Genomic DNA, 25,048 nt, shown 5'->3' on the forward strand with positions numbered 1-25,048 from the left:
ATACTTCCATCACTTTATTTTAGTCTACTTAGTGTATTCACTTTTTCAAATTTTAAAACCATTTCCTTTTTTTCCTTTTTATTTTTTCTCTTCTTAGTTCTTTTTCTTGAATGCAGAAAGAGAAAAACTTCATTTTTACTTTCCATTTCTATTAAAAATATGTTTAGTTTTTTTACTACATATTTTGCTTTTATGTAAATTTTCTCAAATTCTATTTCATGTCCATCATTTTATTTTAGTCTACGACAGTGTATTCACTTATACAAATTTTCAAATGATTTACTTCCTTTTTTCCTCTTTTTTCTTTTTAATTTCTTTTATTTTTCTTGAATACAGAATAAATTCATTTTTAGTTTTAATTTTTATTAAAAATATTTTTCTTTAATTTTTTCTACTATATTCTTTACTTTTGTATAATTTCTTTCAAATTCTATTTTACTCCCATCACCTCATTTTAGTCTACTTCAGTGTATTCATTTTTTGAAATTTTCAAACAATTTCCTTTTTTTTCTCCCTCCCCCTTTTTTTCCTCTGTCAAACCACTTTCAACACCCAGACCAAAACACACCTAGGATCTAGCATCGTTTATTTGATTTTGTGTGTGTGTGTGTATTTTTCATGTTAATATTTTTTAAATTTTAATTTTTTTTAATTTTAATTTTTCTACCTCATTAATTCCCTTTCTCCCTTCAAAATTACAAAACTAAGGAATTCACTCCAAAAGAAAGAGCACAAGAAACAACAGCCAGGGATTTAACCAACACAGATACAAGCAAGATGTCTGAACCAGAATTTAGAATCACGACATAAGAATACTAGCTGGAGTTAAAAATAGATTAAAATCCCTTTCTGCAGAGATAAAAGAAGTAAAAAAATAGCCAGAATGAAATTAAAAATGCTATAACAGAGATGCAATCACGGATGGATGCCATGGCGGCAAGGATGGATGAGGCAGAACAGAGAATCAGCAATATAGAGGACAAACTTATAGAGAATAGTGAAGCAGAAAAAAAGAGGGAGATGAAGGCAAAAGAGCATGATTTAAGAATTTAAAAAATCGTGACTTGTTAAAAAGAACAACATCTGAATCATAGGGGTCCTGGAAGAGAGAGAAATAGGGGTAGAAGGGTTATGTGGGCAAATCATAGTGGAAAACTTTCCTAACCTGGGGAAAGACATAGACATCAAAATCCAAGAACCACAGAGGACCCCCATTAGATTCAACAAAAACTGACCATCAACAAGGCATATCATAGTCAAATTCACAAAATACTCAGGCAAGGAGAGACTCATGAAAGCAGCAAGGGAAAAAAAGTCCCTAACCTACAAGGAAGACAGATCAGGTTTGCAGCAGACCCATGCACAGAAACTTGGCAGGCCAGAAAGGAGTGGCAGGATATATTCAATGTGCTGAATCAGAAAAATATGCAGCCAAGAATTCTTTATCCAGCAAGGCTGTCATTCAAAATAGGAGAGATAAAAAGTTTCCCAGACAAACAGAAATTAAAGGAGTTTGTGACCACTGAACCAGCCCTGCAAGAAATTTTAAGGGGGGGCTCTCTGAAGGGAGAAAAGATGAAAATATAAATAACTAACTAAACAAACAAACAAACAAATAAATACCAAAAGCAACAAAGATTAGAAAGGACCAGAGAACACCACCAGAAACTCCACCTCTACACAAATCATTAAGGTAATGATTTCATATCTTTCACTACTCACTCTAAATGTCAGTGGACTCAATGCTCCAATCAAAAGACATAGGGTAACAGAATGGATAAGAAAACAAGATCCATCTATATGCTGTTTACAAGAGACCCACTTGAGACCTAAAGACACCTTCAGATTGAAAATAAGGGGATGGAGAACCCTCTATCATGCTAACGGCCAACAAAAGAAAGCCAGAGTAGCCATACTTATACCAGACAATCTAGACTTTAAAATAAAGGCTGTATCAAGAGATGCAGAAGGGCATTATATCATAATCAAGGGGTCTATCCATCAAGAAGACCTAACAATGTGAAACATTTATGCACCAAATGTGAAAGAACCCAAATATATAAATCAATGAATCACAAGCATGAAGAAACTCACTGATAGTAATACCATAATAGTGGGAGACTTCAACAACCCACTCACAGCAATGGACAGATCATCTAATCAACTAATCAACAAGGAAACAATGGCTTTGAATGACACACTGGACCAGATGGACTTAACAGATATATTCAGAACATTTCATCCTAAAGCAGCAGAATATACATTCTTCTCCAGTGCACATGGTACGTTCTCCAGAACAGGCCACATACTGGGACACAAATCAGCCCTCAATGAGTACAAAAAGGTCGAGATCATACCGTGCATATTGTCATACCACAATGCTATGAAACTTGAAATCAGCCACAAGAAAAAATTTGGTAAGGTAACAAATACTTGGAGACTGAAGAACATCCTACTAAAGAATGAATGAGCTAACCAAGCAGTTAAAGAGAAAATTAAAAAGTATATGGAAGTCAATGAAAATGATAACTCCACAATCCAAAACCTCTGGAATGCAGCAAAGGTGGTCATAAGAGGAAAGTATATAGCAATCCAGGCCTTCCTAAAGAAGGAAGAAAGATCTCAGGTACACAATCTAACCTTATGCCTTAAAGAGCTGGAAAAAGAACAGCAAATAAAACCCCAAAACACAAGAAGACAGGAAATAATAAAGATTAGGGCAGAAATTAATGCTATCAAAACAAACAAAAAAAACACAGAACAGATCAATGAAACCAGAAGCTGGTTCTTTGAAAGAATTAATAAAATTGATAAGCCACTAGCCAGTGTGATCAAAAAGAAAAAGGAAAGGACCCAAATAAATAAAACCAAGAATGAAAGAGGAGAGATCACAACCAACACAGCAGAAATAAAAACAATAATAAGAGAATATTCTCAGCAATTATATGCCAATAAAATGGGCAATCTGGAAGAAATGGACAAATTCCTAGAAACATACACTACCAAAACTGAAACAGGAAGATATAGAAAATTTGAATAGACCCAGAACCAGTAAGGAAATTGAATTAGTAATCAAACATCTGCCAAAAAAACAAGCGTCCAGGGTCAGATGGCTTTCCAGGGGAATTCTACCAAACACTTAAGGAAGAGTTAACACTAATTCTCTTGAAGCTTGTTCCAAAAAATAGAAATGGAAGGACAACTTCCAAACTCTGTCTATGAAGCCAGCATTACCCTGATTCCAAAACCAGACAGAGACCCCACTAAAAAGGAGAACTATAGACCAATTTCCCTTATGACCATGGATGCAAAAATCTTCAACAAGATATTAGCCAACCAGCTACAACAATATATTAAAAAAATTATTCACCACAATCAAATAGGATTTATACCTGGGATGCAGGGCTGGTTCAATATCCAGAAAAGAATTAATGTGATTCATCCCATCAATAAAAGAAAGGATAAGAACCATATGATCCTCTCGATAGATGCAGAGAAAGCATTTGACAAAATACACCATCCTTTCTTGATAAAAAGCCTCAAGAAAGTAAGGATAGAAGGAGCATACCTCGAGATCATACACTTGATCTTAGCCAAAAGGCCGAGAAGTGATTACCTCGAGATCATAAAAGCCATATATGAAGGACCCAACACTAATATCATCCTCAATGGGGAAAAACTCCTCCCCCTAAGGTCAGGAACAAGACAGGGATGTCCACTCTCACCACTGTTATTCACCATAGTATTTGACGTCTTAGCCTCTGCAATCAGACAACACAAAGAAATAAAAAGCATCCAAATCGGCCAGGAGGAGGTCAAACTTTCACTCTTCACAGATGACATGATACTCTGTATGGAAAACCCAAAAGATTTCACCAAAAAACTGCTAGAATTGATTCATGAATTCAGCAAAGTTGCAGGATATAAAATCAACGCAGAGAAATCGGTTGCATCCCTATAAACCAACGATGAAGCGACAGCAAGAGAAATCAAGGAATCGATCCCGTTTACAGTTGCACCAAAAACCGTAATATACCTAGGAATAAATCTAACCAAAGAGGTGAAAAATCTATACATTGAAAACTATAGAAAGCTTATGAAAGAAATTGAAGGAGACACAAGAAAATGGAAGAAGATTACCTGCTCCTGGATAGGAAGAACAAATATTGTTAAAATGTCAATACTACCCAAAGAAATCTACATATTCAATGCAATCCCTATCAAAATAACACCAGCATTCTTCACAGAGCTAGAACAAATAATCCTAAAATTTGTATGGAACCAGAAGAGACCCTGAATAGCCAAAGCAATCTTGAAAAAGAAAACCAAAGCAGGAGACCTCACAATCCCAGACTTCAAGCTATACTACAAAGCTGTAATCATTAAGACAGAATGGTACTGGCACAAGAACAGACACTCAGATCAATGGAACAGAATAGAGAAACCAGAAATGGATCCACAAACACAGCAGGAAAGAATATCCAGTGGAATAAAGACAGTCTCTTCAACAAGTGGTGCTGGAAAAACTGGACAGCGACATGCAGAAGAATGAACCTGGACCACTTTCTTACACCAGACACAAAAATAAACTCAAAATGTCTGAAAGACTTCAATGTAAGACAGGAAGCCATCAAAATCCTCGAGGAGAAAGCAGGCAAAAACCTCTTTGATCTTGGCCGCAGCAACTTCTTACTCAACACGTCTCTGGAGGCAAGGGGAAAAAAGCAAAAACGAACTACTGGGACCTCATCAAAATAAAAAGCTTCTGCACAGCAAAGGAAACAATCAGCAAAACTAAAAGGCAACTGACAGAATGGGAGAAGATATTTGCAAATGATGCATCAGATAAAGGGTTAGTATCCAAAATCTATAAAGAACTTCTCAAACTCAACACCCAAAAAACAAATAATCCAGTGAAGAAATGGGCAAAAGACAGGAATAGACACTTTTCCAAAGAAGACATCCAGATGGCTAACTGACACATGAAAAAATGCTCCACATCACTCATCATCAGGGAAATACAAATCAAAACCACAACGAGATACCACCTTACACCTGTCAGAACGGCTAACATTAACAACTCAGGCAACAACATATGTTGGCGAGGATGCGGAGAAAGAGGATCTCTCTTGCATTGTTGGTGGCAATGCAAGCTGGTGCAGCCACTCTGGAAAATAGTATGGAGGTTCCTCAAAAAACTAAAAATAGAACTACCCTACAACTCAGCAATGCCACTACTAGGTATTTATCCAAGGGATACAGGTGTGCTGTTTTGAAGGGACACATGCACCCCCATGTTTACAGCAGCACTATTAACAATAGCCAAAGTATGGAAAGAGCCCAAACGTCCATCGATGGATGAATGGATAAAGAAGTGGTATATATATACAATGGAGTATTACTCGGCAATCAAAAAGAATGAAATCTTGCCATTTGCAACTACGTGGATGGAACTAGAGGGTATTATGCTAAGTGAAATTAGCCAGAGAAAGACAAATACCACATTACTTCACTCACATGAGGACTTTAAGAGACAAAAGAGATGAACATAAGGGAATGGAAGCAAAAATAACATAAAAACAGGGAGGGGGACAAAACATAAGAGACTCATAAATATGGAGAGCAAACAGGGTTACTGGAGGGGTTCTGGGAAGGGGGGATGGGCTAAATGGGTAAGGGGCAGTAAGGAATCTACTCCTGAAATCATTGTTGCACTATATGCTAACTAATTTGGATGTAAATTAAAAAACAAAAAACAAAAAACTCTTTAAAGCCCGCCCCAAAAGCTAATTGGCAGAAGTCAGAATTGAAACTCAGTTGTCTCATCCCCCCGCAAAAAAACAAAAACAAAAAAAACAAAAGAAAAGCCTTTGTGATTATTTCAACATATGCTAAAAATGCTATTAAAATTCATCTGACATTTTTAATAAAAGCTGTGAGTAAAGCAGGGTTATTCAATGAGTGCTAGGTTCTGCTCAAAGGATATTAGCATCTATTTTGTTATTTAAAGTTCACATATTTAATCTTCGGAGGCAAATGCTGTTGTCCCCATTTTATTCTCTAGGGCAAATGTCTAGAAGGGGGATCCTGAGTCATATGGTGATTGTATATTTAACTTTATAAGAATCTGCTGCAGTGATTTACAAGTTGGCCATACCATTTTGCATTCCCACCAGCAGTGTTCCAAGTAATGTTCTAGCAATGTCCCACCAGCAATTCTTTTCAAATCTGTAACTTGTATTTTCATTCTCTTAACAATGTCTTTTGCAAAGCAAAATATATTTCAATTCAATGAAGTCAAATTTATCTTTCCCTTTTATGCATGATGTTAGTATTATAGCTAAGAATCCTTTGCCTCATTCAAGGTCATGAAGATTTTCTATTACACCTTCTAGAAGTTTTATATTTTACATTTTGATCTATCGTCCATTTTGAGTTAATTTTTGTACAAAGTTTGAAGTTTAAGTCAAGATTCATTTTTTTAGTGTTTGGATATTATATTAAGTTTCTATTGCTGTGTAACAAATTACCACAACCTTAGAGGCCGAAAATAACACCTATTTATTAGTTCACAGTTCTGTAGATCAGATGTCTGGCACGGTGTGACTGGATCTTTTGCTCAGGGTATCATAAGACTAAAATCAACATATGAGCTGGGCTGAATTCTTGTCTGGAAGCTCTGGAGTAAACTCTGCTTCCAAGTTCATTCTTGGTGGTGGTGGAATTCAGTACTTTGTGGTTGTATGCCTATGGCCGTCTTTTTTGTCAGGAATATGCTCAGAACTTAGAGGCTGCCCACATGCCTTGCATTCCTTACTACCATCTTCAAGCAGCAGCAGTGCATCAAATCCTTCTTGTGTTCTAACTCTCTGAATTCCTCTTCTGTGACCAGAGAACATGCTGTACATGTAGAAAGGCTCATGTAAACACTCCCCAGATAATCTACCTATTTTAAAGTCAACTGTACCATATGATATAAACTAAGCCTAGGAATAAAATCCATCATATTTGCAGTTCCAGTAATTATGCAAGGCATGTACATCAGAGTGAGAAGGGACAGGAAATGTTGGGAGGCATTTTAGAATTCTTCCTACCACAAATACCCAATTATTCCCATACCATGTGTGGAAAATACTATCCCTACTTCATTGAATTGCCTTTGTACTTTGCTAAATCAATGAGTCATATTCGTGTGAGTCTATTTTTGGACGTTTTTCTGTGTAGTTGACTTGCTTGTTTCTTTCATCAATACCACATTACTTGGTTACAGCAGTTTTATAGTAAGTCTTAAAATCAAGCAGTGGGAGTTTACATCTTAATTCTTCTTTTTCAAATTTGGTTTAGTTATTCTAGTCCCTTTGCCTTTCTTTCTAAACTCAAAAATAATTTATCTGTATCTACAAAATAGTCACCTGGAATTTTGATTAGGTTTGCATTAAATTTATGGACCAATTTATGGGGAATTCATAACTGTATTGAGTCCTTCAATCCATGAACATAGTATGGCTCTCCATTTATTTAGGTCTTTCTTGATTTCTTTCCTTGGCATTTTGTAGTTTTCAGTATACAGATCCTGGATGTGGCTTGTTAGCTCTTTTTACTAAATATTTAAAATTTTTAGAGCTATTGTTAGTATTTAAAAAATTTCTGTTTCCAATTGCTCACACACACACACACACACACACACATATATATATATGTATATATATATATATGCACATACACATGCATATACACATATATATATATATATTGATACAGAGTTTTTGGGTATTGATCTTGTATCCTAGAACCTTGATACGTACTCATTTATTATTTCTAAAAGATTTTTTTTTGCAAATTCTTTCATTCTTCATAGATGATTATACTGTCTGCAACTGGGTGGTTATATGTCTTCCTTTCCAATCTTTATGAATCTTGCTGATTTTTATTGCCTTATTTCATCAACTAGGATTACCAATATAATGTTGAATAGAAGTGGTGAGTGGATGTTCTTGACACATTCCTGATATTCAGAAGAAAGTATTCAGTCTTTCATTATTAAATATGATGTTAGCTATGGGTTTTTGTAGATGAATCTTTACCAGTTTAAGGATGTTTCCTTCTATTCATAGTTGTCTAGGAATTTTTTTTTTAACATGAGTGAAAATTGTTTTTTGCCAAATGCTTTGCCTGCATCAATTGATATGATCATGTTTTTCTTTAACCTATTAATATGATAGGTTTCATTGATTGACATTAGAATTTTGGACCTGTTTTTCATTCCTAGGGTCAATCTCATATAGTTGAGATGTTTAGGTTTTTTTTTTCACATATTGCTGGATTTGATTTGCTAATATTTTGTTGCAAACTTTTGCATCTATGGTCATGTAAGATTTTGGTCTATAATTTAACTTTCTTGTGATGTTATTGCCTGGCTTTGATATTTGAGTAATCCTGCCCTCTTAAAATAAATTGAAAAAAGTTTCTTCCTCTTCTGTCTTGGAAGAGATTATTTAGAATTAGTGTTATATCCTCTTCCAAAGAAGAATTTGCCAGTGAAACCATCTGGGCCTGTAGTGTTCTTTTTTAGAAGGTTTTAAACTATGAATTCTATTTCTTTAATGGATATAGGATAGATCAGTGTATTTCTTCCAGAATGGTTTTTGGAAGGTTGTCAATGATTGTTACATTTCACCTATTTTGTTGAATTTATGTTCATAGAGTTGTTCATAGTATTCTCTAAATATTCTTTAAGATCTGTCATGATATTCTCCTTTCTTTTTTGATATTGGTGATTTGCATATTTTCTCTTTCTTTTTGTTAGACTGACTAAAAATTTATCAATGTTATTTATCTTTTCAAAGAACCAGATTTTGGTTACTGATTTTTCTCTATTCTTCTATTATCAATTTCTTTGATTTCTGCACAAATCTTTCATTATCCTTCCTTTTCCTTGCTTTGGGTTTAGTTTGCTCTCTTAATCTTCTAATTATGAGAGATTAAATTGTTGATTTGAGAACTTCCTTGTCTTCTAATATCAGCATTTAGTGCAACAAATTTATTTTTGAGCACTATTTTAGCTGCATCCCACAAGTTTTGGTATGTTGTATTTTTATTTTCCTTTACTTCAAGATATTTTTTAATTTCCCTTGAGTTTTTGTCTTTGAACCATAGATTGTTTAGAATTGTGTTAATTTCTAAGTATTTGAAAACGTCCAGTTATTTTTTTTTAAATTAATGTTTATTTCTTTATTTTGAGAGAGAGAGAGAGAGAGAATGAGAGGGAGAGGGGCAGAGACAGAGGGAGACAGAGAATCCCAAGCAGGCTCCGCACCATGTGTCAAGTGCTGTGCACTTGAAAAGAATATGTATTGTTCTGCTGTTGGGTGGAGTGTTCTGTAAATGTCAGTTAAATTCAGTGGTTAATGGTATTGTTCAGTTCTTCTATTTTATTGTTGATTATCTACTTGTTATACCAATTACTTAGGGAGGATTATTGCAGTTTTCAACTAAGTGTGGATTTGCCTATTTTTCCTTTTGGAGGTACTTGCTTTTGCTTCATGTATTTTAAGGCTATGTTATTAGGTGCATACACATTTTATATAGTCATCTTCTTGGTAAGTTGACTCTTTTACCATTTTGTAATGTCTTCTTTATCCTTGAGAAATTTTCTTGTTCTGAAGACAATTTTGTCTGAGATTAATATGACCACTCCAGCTGGAGTTTGGTGTTTGCCTAGTACATATTTTTTTAACATATTTTCCACTTTTTAAATATTTAACCTACTTATATTTTTATACTTAAAGTGTGTTTCCTATAGACAGCATATCAGCATATAGTTGAGCCTAATTTTTATCTACTTTGATGATCTCTTTTTTTTAATTGATGTCTTCATACCATTTAAATTGAATATAATTATTGATATGTGAAGATTTAGATCTACCATCTTATTACTAGTTTTCTGTTTGTTCCTTTTTTCCTTCTTGTTCTCTTGCTTTCTTTGGAGCAACTCAAACAAATTTGAATTTGTTGTGTACTCCACATCATATATTTAATTTTTTACTGTATCTCTTTGTTTAGATTTTTTTAGTGGTTGATCTAGAAATTATAATATAAAATCTTTCACAGTCTACTTTGAACTAATATTTTATTATTTGAGGTGGAATATAAAAAACTTACCACCTTTCAGGTCCCTTTACCCACTCCCCTTTTTTAAAACTCCATAAGACAATGTTAAAATGTTTCTTATAACAATCATGTATATTTGAAATATATTAAGAGGAAAAATATTTTCTATTATATTAAAGAGATATTTACCATTTTTTGTTGCTCTTTCTTCATTTCTATTGTTCAAAGTTTCCCTCTAATATAATTTCCCTTCCATCTGAAGCAATCTCTTTGGCTTTTTTTGTAAGAGCAAGTCTGGTGGTGAAAAATTTTATTCTCATTTTTGTACAAATTGGATGATTTCTAATAATCTACAAGTTCACAGACTCTTTCATCTGTCATCCTTTATTTTGCTGTTAATCCAATCTAGTGAATGTTTCATTTTGTTATTGTGTTTTCAGGTCTAAAGTTTACATTTCTCTCTTTCCTATACCTTCTATTTCTCTGCTGATTTTTTTTTTCCATTTTTCCATTTGTTTCCATTGTGTTTGCTCTTCCTGGAGCCTGGTAGAGTAGCTGCTTTAAAGTCTTGATCCGTTCATTCCAAATTCTGTGTGATCTTGGGATTAGTATCTGTTGATTGTCTTTTCCCTTGTGAGATATTATGATTTTTCTGTTTTACATATGTTGAGTAATTTTGGATTTATCCTGGAAGTTTTGAATATTATGTTAAGTGACCCTGGATCTAGATACGTTACGTGACATAGGATTCTCCTATGGAGAATGTTGATATTGTGTTTTACCAGTCAATGAACCACATTAGGTCCGAGACACAAGCCTTACCAGCCTTCTGTTGCTGGTGCTTTCAATGTCAGTTGTTTCAAAGTCTTTGCAGTGTAATCAGATCTGTCCTGCATGTGCTAGGCACTGGATCTGTGCCACTCAGTGTCCAGTCTGGAATTTGAGTGATTCTCTACGTTGTAGCTCATTTCTCAAAGCCTTTGGTGTGCTATTTAGGGTCAGATATATGCATACACAACTTGGAGATAAGTTCTAAAATTTACACATGATTTCATTGGATCACTTTCTTGTACTCTCTCCACTCTACAATTTCTTCTATAGGGCTTTAATTTCCCTATATTACATGTTTCCCATAATTTTTCCTATAATATTGTGCCTACATCAGAGCTGAAGCAGTGAGAGGATTAAGAGAGAAAAAAATTCAATGGGAATTCTTCCCAAGGTCTCAGTACCTCAGTTTTTCTATTTGGAATTTTAGGGGTCTGTCAAACCGCTACTGTCATCACCACCACTGCTGCTTCAGAATTGCTTGGCATTGGGGTGAGACAGAATGAAATAAACAACAAAAACAAACCCATAGGATTTCCCCCATTCTTCTGACCCACAGGGGTCTCCTTCTCTGTTCCTTGTGCCCAGAAAAGAGCATTTCTCTTGCAGTTCTTCTTCCTTGTTGCATAATTCTGGTCTTTGTACTGCTTTTGAGTCTAGGTCAAGATATTCCAGAGAAGAAAAAAAAATAGGAAATTCACTGCTGGTTTGATAGTACATACTCTGAATTCTGTTTGCCTTCCTCAATCTGTCTGCTACTATTTACTTTTAAGAGCCCTTAGATAACTGCTACATGCATTCTGTTCAGGGCTTTTAGTACATTTAGTGAAAGACACATGAGGGAGTACATATTATTACTCAATCTTGACCAGAACTGGGACTCCCTCCACAGACTTTTGAATAGCAAGATTCATCTATTAAATTTAAAATCACTTTTTTTCAGACTTACTTAAAGTAAGATAACTTTATTGGATCATACTTTATGATAACAGGCTAATAAATTCTTTCCAATAGAGCAGAATGTTCATTGTTTGGTAAACTTAATAAATAGGTGAAGTTTATTGATACTGATGTTCTCAAGAGCATTTGGAAAAGATAAACAAGCACATGTCTAATGGAGGATAGCTGGCAGTGTGACGATAAAGCTGTTATCTCTGGAAGCAGGAAGATTCTATACACAGAAAGAAAGCATATTAAAGAACCCAGATGATGGGGCGCCTGGGTGGCTCAGTTGGTTAAGCATCTGACTTTGGCTCAGGGCATGATCTCATGGTTTGTGGGTTTGAGCCCCACCTCAGGCTTTGTCCTGACAACTCAGAGCCTGGAGCCTTCTTTGGATTCTGTGTCTCCTTCTCTCTCTGACTCTCCCCACTCATGCTCTGTCTCTCTCTCTCTCAAAAATAAATGAACATTAAAAAAATTTAAAAAATTATAAAGAACCCCGACAGCATTGAAAGCAAATTTAGGAGCTTCTAGTTCATATACTTGTTAGAAACCTAGGATATTTTTAGATCAACAACAATAGGTTGTGACTGTTATCCAATATCTTTAATAGAATATGTCAAACTAGATTTATTTGAGCAATAAATATCTGGAGTTGTGGAAGAGTTTTTAGAAGAAACTACAGAAAATAGAACATAATTTTAAATGGGGGTTAAGGGTCAGAAGTATAAAGTATAAGTCTACATTCAAATGAGTACATTGGTTTTCCATGTTTCAGGATGGAAGGTATTTCTGAGGTCTGTCAATTGATACAAATTAATATAAAATATTTAAATTAGTAAAAAATCAATGTAAAATAGTAAATTTTATACAAATTGATAAGACAGTACAAATTAAGTATCAGGTAAGATTGTAAGCAAAGCTTATGTTAAGAAGAAAATAGAAGCATGCTCTAGAAATAAACTTTCTGAGCTGTTGGATAATGGTAATGATTTTTGTGAGCATTTTTCTTTATCATTTTGAATGCATAAATAGGAGCTGCCTACAAAATTGATTAATCTAGTTACTACTTAAAATGAACTAAGGTCCTGGGGCGCCTGGGTGGCTCAGTCGATTAAGCATCCATCTTCGGCCCAGGTCATGATCTCACAGTTTGTGAGTTTGAGCCCCGTGTTCTCTATGCTGACAGCTGGGAGACTAGAGCCTGCTTTGGATTCTGTGTCTCCCTCTCTCTCTGCCCCTCCCCTGGTTGCACTCTGTGTCACTCTCACAAAAATAAGTAAACATTAAAAATTCTTTTTAAAAAATGAACTAAGTTCTCCAGAGACTATTTTTTTTTGTTTCCCATGTAAACTATGCTTTCACAAATACAATTAATTAATAATATTTATATGTATGTATGTGTGTGTATACATATGCCACAAGCAGTAAAAGAATGTTTGGATAGTAAAAGGCTCATAGTTGGTCATGTGGGTATTGCTATAGGAACATTTGTTGAGCACTTACTGTGTGCCCTAAATTCTTTATACCTGCATCATTTAATCCTTATAACAATCCACAGAGGTAGGTATTCTTATTCCACTTTTACAGATAAAATTGAGACATAGAGAGGCTGACTCTATTGCTCAGAATCCCACAGCTAGTAAGAGAAGGAGGCAAGGTTGGTACCCACACTGTCTTATCTCCAGTTTATGTGAACTGACTTACTACATTAGTATACCAGTGAGGCAAATTGGTAAACATGCATGAGACTTTGGATACTAGAAAGGAAACCCAACAGAACACAACTAGGTACTGAGGAGACTTAATTATCTGAATTCCTCCATTATATTATATGGACATTTTCTTAACTCAGTAATAAAGAACGTCTGTGAGCAGGTGTATTTAACTCTGTTATTGTTTAAAATTTTAAAAATGCTACTAAGGACAGTTCTGTCATTATATCTGTGTGTATTCCTTTGATAGTTGTTATTAAAAATTTTATAGTTAGCGGGTATAAATGATAAAGCATTCTAGCATGGCATAAAATGGGATGGGTCATAAACCAAAAATATAAGTTAAAATTTTAACAAAAATAATAATAGTGGAGACATTGTGCTGTTATTTACTCTGCAAGGGACACAGGTTAGTGTGTTAATTTTTTGTGTGATATGTGGAAGAGGTTGACAAAAGGCTGACTTGGGATCCTGGATGGGGTTGGGAAATAGGTGACAAATTCCTACAATTCCAAATTCCTATAGTTGAGGAAGACAAGCTTCCTCACTTGGATACTTTGGACCAGGGTTTAACCTTGTTTACCTTTAACTGTTCTAGGTCAAAGAGAAAATCTGCACCAAGAAATTTCTGTGCTGCATAAGCAAGTCAACACACTCATGATGGATGAAGATTTCCTGTGTTTGTTTTTAACAGGCCTGTCTTGGTTATAAAAGCACATCTCTTTTTCCCCAGAGGACCTGTTAATCAAGGCAGATTGCAGGCATCAGGAATAAGCTAATTTATTTAGGGCCAGAGAAGAATATGCTACTTGAGCATACAGGCCTTGGGCTTAGGCTGCCTGGCCTGGCGTCTGGCTCTGCAACCCAACAGCCCAACCCTAGGCCAGTTTGCCAGGACTTACTCACCCTTGGAGGTAGCTACTATTATTATCCCATTTTATACATCAAAAACTGAGCCACAGGGAGGTTATATGACTTGCATTTTGTTAAATAGTATCTGGCACAGATTAAGTACTCAATAAAAGCTGACTATTATTGTTTGGAATGTTAGCAGCCAAAATCTGGAAGTTGTAGAAATCACCTTGCTGAGGGCACTTTCTAATGCTGTCTGGAATACAAGTTCTGTATTGCTCTGGTGTGTAAAGCTTTCTGTACTGTGGTTGAGATATTTGGAAGCATTCCTATATGGGGGGAGCCCAGGAAAGATTTGCACTGGGGTATAGGTTCCATTATCATGTGCTTTGTTAGTGCCATACCCTAAACCTAGGATGGGGCTACCAACCCAAAACAGTTACTACTGCCAGAGAGTTCTGCCCTGTTGGTCTCCAAGGTTTTATTTGTAAGCTACATGTGTGGTCATTTGGTGGATAATCCTGTTTACTGGCTTCTGTAGGGCAAAGCCTGATACGTTTGATCTCTTTTGTTTCCTGGCTAACAGCAAAGCTAATCCTTGGAGTCTGAGGGTTGGGTTTTCCTCACCACCAATATTAATGTATTCTGCAAAAAGGAGGAGATCTGGATTCTAGTCAAGAAACCATTCTTCTTTCTTTTACATGGAAACCTCCAAAATAATCCTGCAGGAGTCTATTCTTTTTCTTTAGAAATTTGAGAAACAAAGTTCTGTGATTTATTTCAAATACTGCATTAAGAATATTTTATTGTTTTTTAACGGAAAATAAAATAGCTTTAGGACAAGAAGTTTGAATGTGCTTAAGACAAGACTTTATGAAGAATTTGTTTCATATATAAAGATCATTCTGAATTTCTCTAAGCACAGGATCCTTGCTGTTTTGAAGTCATTTCCATCAAAGTGCAATTCATATTAATACTATCAATTGTTACCTGATATAAAACATTTTATCTGCACATCCTACTGTGGTAGTTTGAGGCTAAATGGAAAATTTTATAGGGGTAAAAACTAACTCAAGTACATACCTAGTAATTTAAAAGAAAAGATGTAGAATTAAAGGAAATCAAGAGAGAAAGGTAATGTGAAGTGTATAAATACATTATATACCAAATGAGGATGTCTGAGTGTATTCAATATCACATTTGCATTCCTGCTTCTTGGGCTTTCCATTCTTGTCATTTTATTAAAGCTCCAATTTACTTACATCCTGGTATTTTATGGAAAAAGTCTGACACGAAAGTTGGTTAATGAGACGTTGCTCTGTAAACAAGCAAAGCTTTGAAAAATACAGTCTAAATAATGGACCACTATCATTTAAAAGCTATGATGGAACTGAAGATTTCTTTGATAACATTGTAAATCATGACAGGGAAGTGAAGCGTATGATGATGGTATCACTAACACATGACTGAACCAAATCTATGTTATACTTGTGTGTCCATTTGTACACGCATTAACTTATGTTCCTATTCTTTAATGTTTATTCTATTATATTCTATTTCCCTCCCACTAATCAATGCACTGTGACTCTTCCTTCTCAAGTTAGCCCCGGCCTTCCTCTAGTACAGGTATAAAGAGTTTAAACCGAAGGCTTAGGTGTGCCTGGCCCTGGGCAACCCCAGTCAAATCTGGCAATATTTATTATCAGCCTCATCTTCACTCGGGGTTAGGAAGTCTAAACCAGTGGTTCTCAAGATGTGACCTTAGAACCAGCAGCATTAGCATTGCCTAGAATATGGTAAAATGCAAATTCTTAGGCCCTGGTCCAGACATATTAGGCCAGAAATCTGGGGGTTAATGAGTCCTCTGGGTGATTCTGATACTCACTCAAGTTTGAGAGTCTCATCTTGGTCTTGTTGTATCCTGTCCCTGGGTTGACTTCCTGGGTACTCACATATGTATGAATTTCGGTTTTCCTTCTTTGATTTCCTCATGACTGCATCTCTGATCTCTCTGGCTGGATTTCTGCCAATTCCAGATTTAACAGTCTAGTTCCCAGCTGAGATTTCCACCTTTCCTATTATACTGAAGCCCTGCCAGTTTCTTTCCCTAAATACATCACAGCCCTCCCTATAACCTTCTCCACCTGGCCGGTGGTCAAATCTGGCCTTGAATTGGGCCGTTTGGAGCTAATTCCCTCTGGGGCCTCTCCATGATCTGACTGCATGCTGTGCCCCCCAGCAGGCCATAATAATGCTGGCTTAAGCTGACCTCCAGACCCCTCACCTGTGGATGCTATGGTTGACATCATGATCCTTCCTTATGAGGCTCTGTTGTATATAACCTCAGTAACCATTCTAACCTGCCTAAAGACCCATTATTAAACTCCCCTCTCCCTGATGTTCTGGATATCAAGAGAGTGAATAAGCTATGACATCTATTCAAAATCAATGGATACCTTTGGAAAACACTATAGGAAAGTTAGGTAAACACTTTAGGGATAAAACATGCTCCTGATTTAGGGATGATTTCTTCAGGGTAAAGAAAGACAACATTAGAAAATAAGTTACATTTGAATTACTTTAGGAAAATGTTGATATCACTACTTCATGTTCTAATTATTCTAATTTATCTGATGGGGTAGTTAATACTTTTATCTTGTGGAGATTAGTATCCTCTAACTTTTCTTTTCCAAGCCCTAATATTTCCATGCCTGGATCCACCTACTTAAATTTATTTTCTAGAAACCTGAACACACCACTATCTTGCTAACAGTTCACAGGGGACCCAGTGCTGTAGAGTTTAATGCAATATGTGTGCTCATCCATAGGAGCCTACAGGTAGCTACTACTGTGAAGGAAATTGCAGGTCACATTTATATGCCTAGAAAATAATTCAACAAGCATTTCAAAACTCTCCATTCACCTTTGGTCAAAGCCCTTTTATGTGTTTAGCAATAGTCACAGTACTTACTTCAAGAAGTTTTTTATTTCCTTGAATTTGTTTTAATGCATGGCCACTTGGCCCAGTTTAAGCCTAAGCTCTCTTGTACTAAAACTCTGAGTCCTGTTTCTGCTTCCTCTTTGTCAAATGGATAGAAAATTATCAGTAAGTGCTTAACAAAAGGTAATTTACATTGTGGTTATATTCATTTAATGTTTCATGTAGCAATTATTTATTTAATACTGTATTGGTGCTAGAATAAGAATCTTTGAAAGAATCTTCTTGGAAGTCATTTGATAGTCAGATGGATCTTTTCCTATTAGATGTGACTGTATGGAATTGCCTTATAGAGACTGGGTAAGGACCAGGGAGGGATTGCATGATCATAAAGATATACAGCATCGAGAAATAAAATGTGATTTACCTAAAGCACTGTTACATCCTGGGATATGACAGGATATAACAGAACCTAGGCCAAAAATATACTTAAATAAAGACAATAACATTTTAAAATAGATTTATCATTTTTACAATTGGCACAAGCTATTCATTTTAATCAAATTTCAACCTTGTCTACTATACCAGAGCCCTGTCAGCTCCCTAAATACATCACAGCCCTGCCTTTAACCAACCCTCGCCTCCTGGTGGCCAAGTCTGGCCTGGAATCAGTTGTAGTTAATTCCCTCTGGGTCATCTCCATGATCTGACAACCCCATGCTGTGCCACCCAGGAGGCCATAATGATGCTGGGCCTAAGCTGCCCTCCAGACTCCTCACCTATCAATGGATGCCACTATCTACTATCAACAAATCAGTGGATGCCACTACCCATCCACTATCTATATACTTTAGGTTTATAGCGATCTTCTTCCAGGCACTTCTTGGAGGGTTGTGACTGAAGCTTCATTGCCTTTTCCTTTGAGAAACCATCTAACTCGTGTCTACAGAGGATCCCTCTGACTAAACATATGGTTCACTAATCAAATATATTTAAGTATTTCCTGTGTCCCCAATTCTATCCTAAGTGCTTTGAAGAATTAAAAACAAAACAAATATACTTTCTCCTTGGTATTACAGTTTTTCTGTATAAATCCTATTGAATTGTGAATATCTTGAGAACAAGACCTGTGTATTTCTCATTTTTTGTACTCCAGAGAATACTACATTGTCTTCAATAAATACTGCTGAATGGAAGAATTCATAGATAAATAAATTCCTTTCTAGAGACAGACTGTAAGCAGACATCACCCTGAGAATTCTAGGACTCTTAGAAAAGTCAGTTCAGTTGGTAATAGGTCTAGGAGAGGACAGACTGTTTCACCTTGTGAATGAAAGTCAACTTTACCCTAGGGAAAGTTAACATACAGACCTGCCATTGTACTCCTGACCAAATCAGCAACACCACAAATGAGATAGTGAAGCCATGCCTCGTAGTGACATCCTTTGCTGAATGGAGCCACTCACCTGATCTGAAGCCAAGTCAGCATGGGGGTTGTTCCTCCTCCAAAGACCCAGACTGTGAAGAACACAAGGAGCAGCGTGGTGGTAAACATCATTTGTTTGGGCTGAGATTCTGTGTCCCGAATAGCTAAGGCAAATGCTATTGCTCCTCTCAAACCTTATGGGAGGAACCAAGAAAGCATAAGAGAAAATGAACATCTGCATGAAACTCATTCTCATTTTACTAAATTTATCTTTTTGATTTTCTAACAAACACAATTACTTTTTTAAATTAAACTTTTTGAGATAACTATAGATTCACATGCTGTCCTGAGAATAGAGACTTATCGTGTGCTCTCTCCCACTTTCTCCCCAATGAAAACATCTTGCTAAACAAGTACAATATCACAACCAGAATTTTGATGTTGATTCGGGTCAAGATAAGGCACATTCCCAGCACACTAACATCCCTCATGTTGCCCTTTTATAACCACATCTACTTCCCTCCCACACACTCCCTCCTTAACTTCTGGCAACCAGTAATCAAATCTCCATTTCTATAACTTTGCCATTTCAAGAATCAAATGGAATCATGAAGTGTGTAGTTTTTTTGGAATTGGCCTTTTTCACTCAGAATAATTCTCTGGATATTCCTCCAGGTTTCTGAACATATCAGAAGTTTGTTCCTTTTTATTGTTGAGTAGTATTCCATGGTATGGATGTGCCATAGTTTGTTTAGTCATCTATCTGGTGAAGGACATCTGGGCTGTTTCCAGTTTTATGGCTATTCCAAAAAAGGCTGCTGTATATATAACATAAGTGTTCATTGCTCTGAGGTAAATGCCCAGGAGTGTAATCACTGACTGCATAGTTTTAAAAGAAATTACTAAAATGCTTGCCAGAATGGCTACATACCATTTATATTCCCACCAGAAATATACAGGTCATGCAGTTTCTCTGCATCCTAACCAGCATTTAATGTTGTCACCATTTTTTTAACTTTAGTCATTCTAATAGGTGAGTGGTAGTAGCTTTATTGAGTTTATAATTTGCAGTTTTCTTCTTTAAAAATTATTTATTTATTTTTTTGGAGGGTACAAGTGGGGGAGAGGCAGAGAGAGGGGGACAGGGGATCTGAAGTGAGCTCTGTGCTGACATGCTGACAGCAGTGAGACTGCTGTGGGGCTTGAAGCAGTGAGGCTGATGTGGGGCTTGAACTCACGAACGGCGAGATCATGATCTGAGCTGAAATCGGATGCTCAACCGACTGAGCCACCCAGGTGCCCCAATAATTTGCATTTTGCTAATAACTAATGGTGTTGAATATTTTTTAATGTGCCTAGTTGTTATCTTTATACCCCCTCAGATGAAATGGCTCTTCATGTCTTTATCTCATTTTCTAATTGAGTTGTTGGATTTTTGATTGTTGAGTTTTGAGAGTTCTTTATATATTCCAGTTTTTTAAAAAAATTTCTTTTAATGTTTATTTTTGAGAGAGAGACAGAATGCAAGTGAGGGAGGGGCAGAGAGAGAGGGAGACACAGAATCTGAAGCAGGTTCCAGGCTTTGAGCTATCCCCACAGAGCAGGGCTTGAACCCACGAACCGCAAGATCGTGACCTGAGCTGAAGATGGCCACTTAACCCACTGAGCCACTCAGGTGCCCCTATATATTCTAGATACTATCCTTCGTTGGGTGTATATTTTGCAAATATTTCCTCCCACTTTGTAGCTTTTTACTGATTAAGTCTAATCTGTAGATTTTCCTTTTAGTAATCATGTGTTTGGAGTCAAGTCTAAAACTTCTTTGCTTAGCTCTAGGTCCCAAAGATTTTTCCTTATGTTTTTAAAATTTGTTTGCAAAAGTTGTATAGCTTTACATATTACACTTAAGTCCATGATCATTTGAATCAATTTTTGTATAAGGTATGAAATTTAGGTTGAAGTTTTATTATTATTATTATTTTTTGCCTGTGAATGTTTAATTTTTTCATTGAATTGCTTTTGCAACTTTGTTAAAAATCAGTTGGGTATTTTGTGTGGATCAATTCCTGGATTCTCTATTCTGTCCCATTTATCTCTGTATCTTTCCGTTATCTAATAGCACTCCAACTTGATTACTGTAAATATATAGTAGGCCTTAATATTGGGTATAATGATTCTTATATTTTGTTTCTGCAACTGTTTTAACTATTCTAAATTTTTTGCTTTTCCATAAAGTTTTAGAATAATATTCCCTATATCTACAAAAAAATATTTCTGGGCACAATTACTTTTAAAAAATCAAATGTGTGAGATAATAAGAAAAACCAAGCCTATGGACCACTGAAATTAATAAATAATTAAAAACTGTTTAAGAATTACGTTAGCCTGAGTACATACTATTATACTGTCTATAATCTAAACAACCTAATAAACCTGCTTTTTCTTGTTTTTTTCTTAATAATAATAAGTGAATTTTTATGACTCCACATTAAACATATTTCCAAGAGGTATGTTAAAATTTCAAATCGGAGTGTGATGATACAAGTAAAAACAGAGATGGAGGCTTTGAAAAAGAAGTAAAAGCACACATAGTAAAGTAAAAAAGTTAAAATGGAAGATCTCTCTTGGGTAACACAAGACTTGTGAGACATTTATGGGCCTTGTTATATCAAGTAACAGGTCAAATACACATTTATAAGGACAACAAGAATAAGTCTAACAGGTAGGGATTTGGCTGTTTTTATACGAAGGTTTGAATCACATACATAAGATTTCAATGGTCTATTTATTATAACATTTACTGCATCTAAATTTCCAAATTTTTATTCATACATTAAAAGAATTTTAGAAGTTAGACGCAGTGGGGGTGCCTGGGTGGCTCAGGCGGTTAAGTGTCTGACTCAGGTTTTGGCTTAGGTCATGATCAAACAGTTCATGAGTTTGAGTCCTGCATTGGGCTCTGTGCTGACAGCATGGAGTCTGCTTGAGATTCTCTTTCCCTTTCTCTATATTCCTCCTCTGTTCACGCTGTCCCTGTGTCTCTCAAAATAAATAAATAAACTTAAAAAAAAAAAAAAAGAAAAAGAAACCGGACACAGGATAGAATGAAGAAAACTATAGCCTGGTTTATATCCCTGGCTTCCCAACTTAGATATGATGTTCCTTTCTTATCTCCACACCACGAATATACAAGAGACAAGTGGCATAACACAAGATTCAGAGGGTTAGGCTAGAGAGACTTAACATATTTTGCCTGAAACAAGGAAACCTCAAAAGAGAGAGGAACATGTACTCCGATTATAAAATACCTTCAAGGAACAAAATGTAATGGAGGAAGGAAATTATTCTAAATTTCCATGTAGACAAGGAAATTGCCTGAAGATAAGGGAGATAACATTTGAAGTAGATATTAATATAAAAAATTCTTATACATCAGAAATTCTGAACACTTGAGATGCCTGTACTTGAGAAGAAAAGTCCTCCATTAGAGATGTTCCTGCACTCAGACCCAGCTGGGAACAAAAGAGTAGGGATATTAATAACCCTTAATACTGGGGAATATTTTCATAATGTCCTCTCCAGGAAATACAAATGGTGTCATTAGGGAACAAAAACTAAAAGAAACTCTTGCAACAGACTTATGTATCAGAGGAGAGAATTTATAGGTCAAGGTAAAGCTCCTCACAGTGTTTAATCACAGTATAAGATTAGAGATAGAAAGTAATCTTTTCATTTTCTCTTCTCTTCAAGCTCACATTGCTAGAAATAAAGCAGCATTTCCCCAATTAGGTGGTGAGAATTAGAAATATTAAGTGATGACACTTTAAGTATTTCTTATTTTATTGAATATGTGTGTGTGTGTTTCAACTTTGAATTTTTGTGAGAAAGAAGAGAGTAAAGACTGGAATAACAGAAAAAAGTTGTTACATTATGCTTATTGTAAACTCTTTCAAGTTAGATACCAAGGGCAAGAAAGTATACAATCATTTCTTTTCCTAAATATGTTTAATAATGTGTTATGTTAAACTAGTGTAACTATGCTCTTAAATCTAAATTATCTATACACGAGCAGTTCTTGGTTTAAAACTATACTCAAAAGATAGCTGTTATCTGACTTCATAAGAGACATATCCTTTATATAAAACTTTCTATTTACAGGAGATTCAGTGTAAAGATCTTTGAAGAAATAAAAAAAGGAAAAGTTCAGCCACTGCCTTTTACTTCTTGCAGGTTTGAGATACATTGCTAAAAGAGCCAAACTCCAAAATGTTGACAAGAGGATGCTTTCTCCATGTGATGATCATCTGACAAACCACAGAAACAGGATATTTTTAGACAGGGGATCATCTGTCTGTAGCCCTGGTCAAATGTGCCACATATGGCACATGCCACTTGTGAGACAGCCTGGCATCATGGGAAGCATGGAACTGAGACAGGTGAGGTTATAAGTGGACAAAGGTAGGCTATTTTAGAACTCCAGATAAAAACTAGTGCCTATATTCCACTCATCCTTTATGATTCTGAAGTTACTTCTCACACATTTTCAGCCTAGACTATTGCCAAACCAATGGCCATTCATTGCTTCATTCAATATACATGTGTCTTAGTTTGCCATAACAAAATACCAGATGGGCTGCCGTAGCAAAATACCATGGACTGCGTAGCTGCAATAGCAGAAATTTATTTTTCACAGTTCTGGAGGTGGGGATGGCCAAGATCAGGGTGCCAGCATGGTGGATTCTGGCGAGAGTTCTCTTCCTGGCTTTCAGAAGGCTAACTTCTTGTGCAAAAGCAAGCTCTGTATGGTGTCTCTTCTTATAAGGGCAGTAATGCCATCACAGGAGCCCCACCCTCATAACATCATCTAAACCTAATTATCTCCCACAAACTCCATCCCCAAATACCATCATGTTGGATTAGGACTTCAACATACGAATTTGAGGGGACACAATTCAGTCCATTTGCTTTGTGGAGATTCTGTGTACACCTATCCTATCTACTTACCATGGATTTGGGAAGCAGAGGGCTTTAGGATTGAAATAAATTACTTCACCTATCAGCAAAATACTAGAAATGAAAAATTAATTTTGACTTAGGAGTTTCTTTTAGCAAAACACTATTTCTAAAGAATATGTCCACTTTGCTTGGAAACTCAGAAAATCCAGAATTCATTGTCAAAACTTGTGTTTTGTTTTGTTTTATGGGTACACTGACCCTTTGGACTTACCTTTCTTTTTCTCTTTGCTTTCATCAACTAATGGAAATGATTCTATACCTTTGGGGGTTGATAGACTATACTATTACATTTTAGATGGGTTTACTTTGCAGAGATATGACATATTTCACATCGGTTGGAAAGTTAGCCTCATCTTGGGGAATAAAAGAATTACCTGCAATTAAATGTGGTTTCATTTAAAATTGGCCTCTAAGGGATTCTTATGTTAATTATATTGATGTTCTATTCATAACAATAGAAGACTATTGAGCTAAGGAAAGCTTCCTAGCAAGGACCCCTGCTGCAGAAAATATGCAGCTTCCTGTTTATCTTTAAAGAGCAAAACTGAAACTTAATCTGCTATAAATTTGCAAATGCGTTCTGAATGGTTGAAGGTCAGATACAGCTACGTTTAAATCACAGGAATATAAGTACTCCCTAAGGCACTTTTACTAAAGGTACAAAACAACAGTCAAAAACTAAATTACTGAGCATTCACTATGTGCTATACGTTACCCAAGACACAGTGGGTATATGCAATAGTGAGGAAGTTGGGGCTCCTCTCTTGCAGGGCCCATGATCCTTCAAATATGACTGTCTTAACAGGTAAATGGAGATAAGGTACATTAAAGGTGTAAAGTGTATATTTGCATGTATAGTCTGATGAAGAAAAAGATAAGATTTCTAAACCTCATGAGGGTCCAAATCAAAACCATTGTCAACAGATATGTAATGTTTAAGGAGCTATAATCAATGGTGGGACACAAGAAGTCTTTGCATACATGGTTTTCTATACCTGAGTCATTTTCTCCCATCCAAATTCTCTCCACTTCTTTCTTTTTATAACTCTCACCTAGACTTCACCTAATTCCAACTAATCTTCAGAGCTCAAATGAGCCACTAATTTCTCTATGAAGCCTCCTCAGAGGTCTGGGCCTGGGTTGGACTAATTTATGTGCCTAGTACAACCTGTGCTTCCCTTATCAGGGGACTTATGACATTACATTGCAATTGGCTAGTTG

The 25,048-nt window shown here is 35.9% G+C and overlaps 1 protein-coding gene across 7 annotated transcripts in view; it reads right to left on the reverse strand.

The window, feature by feature from the left end:
- Positions 1–25,048, reverse strand: part of SLC9A9 (solute carrier family 9 member A9) — a 687,543-nt gene that overhangs the window by 184,081 nt on the left and 478,414 nt on the right. For all 7 annotated transcript variants that reach the window (XR_007155680.1, XM_047875494.1, XM_047875495.1 and 4 more), the window contains one exon: positions 18,852–19,005. Coding sequence is in view for 6 of the 7 variants with exons in the window: in XM_047875494.1 (XP_047731450.1) it covers positions 18,852–19,005 (154 nt within the window). In the remaining variant the exon portion in view is untranslated. The remainder of the gene's footprint in view (positions 1–18,851; positions 19,006–25,048) is intronic.

This window comes from Prionailurus viverrinus, chromosome C2 (genome assembly GCF_022837055.1).
Source record: "Prionailurus viverrinus isolate Anna chromosome C2, UM_Priviv_1.0, whole genome shotgun sequence".
NCBI lineage: Eukaryota > Metazoa > Chordata > Mammalia > Carnivora > Felidae > Prionailurus > Prionailurus viverrinus.